A 5,474-nucleotide genomic window follows, 5' to 3' on the forward strand; every position below is an offset into this window, starting at 1 on the left:
AAAGTTGGGTCACACACTTCTCAGCCACACACTTTTTATCTCTTCGTTCTCATCTTTCATCTTGCTTCTCTTCTGCTCATCTTCTTCTTCCACAGAGCTCACTAAACAAAAACCATGGCTTTGATAGCTAATTTTCCTCAAGAGTTAATAGACCAGCCTCCACCTCCACTTGGCCCACCCATTGAATATCCTTTTGATGATGTTAATCAAAACACTCATGTGCAAAATCTTGAACTTCTTCAAGCTTTTGTGAATAATTTCTTGAATGCGGACCATGCCGTCCAGCCACTGGATTTCACTAAGTATCCTGTTAATGCGCTTCGTCACCACTACTCTGTGACTTACAACGATTTCAGAGACAGACGTCTCTTCTTCTTTCATCACTGGGTAGCTCATCCTGAAAAAGATTGCACTGATATGATAAACAGAAGCGTCTTCCCTGGTATGATATACTCAAGGTGGAAAAAGATAAGTAGAAGAACGATCTACTATCCTGGTGGGTATGGGCGTTTTGTTGCGGGCTACAAGGAAATATATCACTTGTTGGACCTGCAAGAAGGACACGCTGAAGCTGGTGCTCGTATCAAGCTGGATGTCTATTATCTGAGGGATGACCAGTATGATAACGCAGTTGACCTAAATCCGGATCCGGAAGTGAAGGTTACTTAGTGATTTAATATATATATATATTTTCTTGTTTTTAGTTTATATATTTATTATAATTTTGTTGGTTCTTGCAGAAATCTGAGTGGAGTCTAGTTCGGATGTACCGATTCTGAGGATTAGAGGAAAAAAATTGTGAGTGACTAATTATAATTTTTTGGTGATTTTTGATTGTTTTTTTGTTTTTTTTTTGCAATTTAGGTATATGTTTTAGGGATTATGCATAAATAAGTATGTTAGTGGGCTAACATCTTCCTGACTCGATTTTAAGATTAAAGGCCTCCCCTCAGATGGCATGGTCCAAATAGAAGGCCGTAAATAGCACGGGATATATCGTTATCATTAAACAACATATTAAATCCAACCCTTGTTTATTGTTTTACAACTTCTCCCTTTGTTTATATATGAAAATTAATTTAGATTCTTGCCTATAAGCTCTAAAAATTTTACTAGTAATTTGTAGCTGGTTTTAGAAGTAATTGTTGTGTTTGATGGGAAAGAAAAGAGAGTTTAAGGAACCTGTTTCTTATCGACTTGATGGGTCTTGCTGAAGTACAGGCTGTGGTAAAAGTTGATGTGGTCGCCAAGAACTAGGGCTTTTCTCTAGTTTTATCTTTGCTGTAGCTTTTAGGTTAATGCTTTTATGTCTCAGTTTTTCTTCCTGTTTTTAGCTGCTCCTTTTGCTAGCTTTAGGTCCATAGTTGGACCAAGCTTTGTGTTGGCCTGTTTCTTTGTTCAGGCTTTGTAAGAATTTCTGAGTTTTAATTCTATTTCGCTTTTCAAAAAAAAAAAAAAACGAACCTGTTTCTAGGTTTTCTAACCGGTGGGGAAACTTCATTAACGTTTGATAATGATTACTACTATTACAGTACTATTGAAAATTATTAGGGAACAAGCTACCTAGACCTTGTATACTTTGACTGCATTGTTATTATAAAATTTTCAGTTCCGTTGTTTTCTGGACATTTTCTGGACATGTAAAAATTGAAGTTCTTTTTTCTTTATTCCTCGTCACAACTTCCAAGGGAGATCTGTTATGCACGTTATATGCACTCTATGGACAAGATTAGTTTCATCACTTTCATGTATTGTTTTGTAATTTGATTCGTGGAATATATCACATGATCAGACTATCAATTTAGGCGACGAGTGACTCGACTTGCTGACTTGCTGACTAGCTGCTACTACTACTACCTACTTGATTGAAGCTGAATCTTTGCAGACTTATGCAACTTTTGCTTGGGACTTAATTTTATGTATTAATATTTCTTTTGGTGTGTAACTTAACACTTTGACTACGTTATCTACTGTCTAGAACTAACAATTTGGCTGTATCAAGTAGTTGAACTCACTGGATTGTAATATTTTGGATGTGCCACTGCTGTTTGCAAACTATCGAAGTACTGGCTTATTATTATTATTGCGTGTTCAGTTTTTGTTTTTAAATATTTTGTTTTATACTCAACCCGACCAACCCGAGTCGACCCGAGATTTAGTTAGTAGGGTTGGGTTATGTTATAATTTTTTTATAACGGGTTCAAAAGTTATAAACCCGAACTAACTGGGTTGGGCTGGAAAATCACTCTTAAATCGCCCAAATCGACCCGCGGGCACCCCTAGACTTTCATGTATTGTTTTGTAATTTGATTCGCGGAATGGGGTGGCCCAGGTAGCTATGTTGTTTATCACAAGGCTAGCTTATGCAGAGTTCTTTTGCTCTAGTCAAAAATTACATGCTCTTATTGAAAAATTATTATACAACACCTATTATGTTTTAAGTGTCCATAAGAACTTCGAACAACATTAAATCACCAGTTGGTCCAGTTCAATGTCTAAAAAGTATTTAGAAATACTTTTTATATTTGGGTGATAATTTTGATAAAGTAAAAATTTGTATATATGTAATTTGTCTTTGTTCGTTTAGTCAATTTTCAAAAAGATTTCCCGGTTATACCGAGCGGCGATTCCTTGCATTTTAATATTTTGTTGTTAAAATAATTTATGTAGCTAAGCAACGCTTAGTATTTTAGTCAAATAATTCATATTTAAATAATTTATAATCAATAATGATTTACATATATCTCGTAGGTCGAAGAAATGATAATGTAATAAAAGCTCATTGAAAACAAAAATCAAATTCAACAAAAACTTATTGTATAATTGGAATAATTATAAAGGCTTGTTCTTAAATAAAATGACTTTATGTTCGAGAATTATATAATATCTTTTAATATATAAAAAGCGTTTTTATCAAGTACTCCTCGGCGTTATCGACCGACGACGTTTCACACTTTAGTCGAATATTTTATAATCAAAATAGTATAATGTATATGCAATAATTTGTGTTTTAGTATAAAAATATAATATTTTTCGGTATATAAAAGGCCTTCTTGCACAGTACTCCTCGACGTCGCCGAGCGGCGACGCCTCGTATTTTAGTCAAACAATTTATATTTAAAAAAATTATAAGTAATAATAATTTATATATATTCATAGTTTCAAGAAAAAATATAATGTAATAAAAGTTTATTGATAGAATAGAAATCACATTCGGCAAAAAATGATTTTAAAATTTGACTATATTTAAAATTTGATTCTTAAAAAAATTCATTTATGTTTGACAATTACAAAATATCTTTTTATATAAAAAAACAATTTTTTATCAAGTACTCACCGCGTCGAACTGTGACGTTTCACGCTTTAATCAAATATTTTATAATCAAAATAATATATACAGATAACCAAATGCCTCACATTTTAATCAAATATTTATATTTCAAAATTTATAAACTATATAAAATATAATAAAGAATATAAAAAGCCCTTTTACTTCTCGGTGACGGTGACACATCGTATTTTAGTTAAATAATTTATATTTAAAAAAGTTTATAAGTAATAATAATTTATGTATATTTCGTAGTTTCAACAAAAATATATAATGTAATAACAGTTCATTGATAAAATAAAAATCATATTCAACAAATTTATTGTAAAATAACAGATCTTGCCATCAGCAGAAATCTCTGCCTTAGTAGAAGCAGTTTGAGGGAAGATTGTAAGATGAGAACTCTAATTTAAGAAGGTTGGGGAGGAGGTTGGGCTTCGAGTGGATCATGAAATGCTCTTCAGCAAGAAATTTATTGTCTGAAACAGGAGCTTAAAGACTTGAATGATAAACAAGCACTTTTGAAACAGGTGGATGCAGTAGGATTAATACCGGAGTGCATTGAAACATCAGTGCAGGAATTGCAAGATGAGAACTCTAATTTAAGAAGGTTGTACCAGAAAGAAAAAAGCGAGAAGGTGGCTCTTCTTGAGAAGCTTGAAATCTTTGAAAAGCTTTTAGAGAAAAATGCTCTCTTAGAGAATTCCCTTGCCGATATGAGTGTTGAAGTAGAAGCAGTTTGAGGGAAGATTGTTGTGCTGGAAGAATCTTGTGAATGTCTTTTACAGGAGAAATCTGCTCTTGTTGCTGAGGTCACTCTAATGTCTCAACTGCAGTCAATAACAGATAATTTGGGCAAACTCTCACCAACGAGCACCATTTTACAGAATTTTCTTGATGATGCACATAACGAACTTGAAGAAATAAAGGCTAAAGCAATGAACTTGGAAGATTCAAGCATGTTGCTGGTCAGTCAGAAGTCTAGCCTGATCAGTGAGAAGGATAATTTGGTTTCCGAATTGGAAATTACTCGACAGAAGTTAAAGGATTTGGTAGGAAAAAATTGTAGAACTCGTGGAGAAAAACTTTGTAGCGGAGGAAGAGAAACTTTTGGCACTTAACGTAGGACAGGAGCTGAAAGTTTCTCTAGAGGCAGAGAAACATGAGCATTCCTGTTTTGCCAAAATGAGGGCAACACAATTGGCTTGTTTGGAAACTCAGGTTCATCTCTTAGAAGAAGAAAAGTGTATCATAAATAACGCATGGCAGAAAGTACTAGACAAAGCTCTGGATTCCCCAATGGGAACTTTTGTTTTGCAGGCTTGTGTGATGTGTCCAGGATCTGGGAGAAAAGCACTCATCTCTCTCAATTGAGTGCCAGAAACTCTGAAGCTTCCAAGATATCAGAAATGCTGGTATTTAAACTAGAAAAAGAGAATGTTGAACAAAGGGTGGAGGTGAAATCCTTGTCTGACCAATTAAGCACATCAAAAAATGGCATGCATCATTTGTTAACGGCTCTTGAAATTATTGCGGACCACAGATGCGAAGATAAAAATGCGCAAGATGAAGTCAATGTGGATCATATCCTCAGAAAACTTCAAGATACAAAACAATCTTTATGCAAGTCGGAAGATGAAATTTAACTTCAAGCTGTTGAAATTTCAGTTCTTGTCACACTGTTTAGTGAAATGAGATCTGAGGCAGCAAAAATAGCTACAGAAAAAAGCATTACTGATCAAGAATTAGCTATCAGGTCTGCGCAATGCGCAGCGGTTTAATGGTGGGCCTCACCATTGGCGGAGGGACATGGGGGCCTCTGGGTGCCCATGCCCCCGTAAGTTTCAGAAAAGTGTGTATGTTTTTATATGAGATCCACATATTTGATAATATTAATCTACAAAATATTACTCCTTGTACTCCCTGGAATGTTAAAAATTACCCTTAGAATGTTAAAATTTAAAAAATGCACCACTGAAGCCCGCGAACTTTTTTGAGATTACTGAAAAACTGAGTTTAGACGTAATTAATGGATCTCAGAAAGAGAAAGAGTTGATTACTCAGATAGAGAATCTATCCAAAAGGTTCTTGAAAAAGGGAATGGCTTGTGAATATCTACAAGATGAGAGAATGCATGTGCTTAATC

The 5,474-nt window shown here is 34.4% G+C and overlaps 1 protein-coding gene across 2 annotated transcripts; it reads left to right on the forward strand.

The window, feature by feature from the left end:
- On the forward strand, positions 1–2,080 carry LOC108206512 (uncharacterized). 2 transcript variants are annotated; one of them, XM_017376837.2, is made up of 3 exons: positions 1–660; positions 741–798; positions 1,806–2,080. In XM_017376837.2, exons 1-2 carry the CDS (start codon positions 115–117, stop codon positions 777–779), a joined length of 585 nt encoding a protein of 194 aa, XP_017232326.1. In that variant the 5' UTR covers positions 1–114; the 3' UTR covers positions 780–798; positions 1,806–2,080. The 2 variants fall into 2 exon arrangements, with proteins under 2 accessions (XP_017232326.1, XP_017232325.1); XM_017376836.2 differs by having other exon boundaries at positions 2–660; positions 1,793–2,080.
- Positions 2,081–5,474: the final 3,394 nt, after the last annotated feature.

The sequence above is a fragment of the Daucus carota genome, chromosome 2 (assembly GCF_001625215.2).
Source record: "Daucus carota subsp. sativus chromosome 2, DH1 v3.0, whole genome shotgun sequence".
Classification (NCBI taxonomy): Eukaryota; Viridiplantae; Streptophyta; class Magnoliopsida; order Apiales; family Apiaceae; genus Daucus; species Daucus carota.

Excerpts from the sequence above, each read along its gene's own strand:
- LOC108206512 (XM_017376837.2), top strand. The coding sequence starts at position 115 with ATGGCTTTGATAGCTAATTTTCCTCAAGAGTTAATAGACCAGCCTCCA. Across the intron at positions 661-740 it reads ATCCGGATCCGGAAGTGAAG|AAATCTGAGTGGAGTCTAGT; the intron begins GTTACTTAGTGA and ends TGGTTCTTGCAG.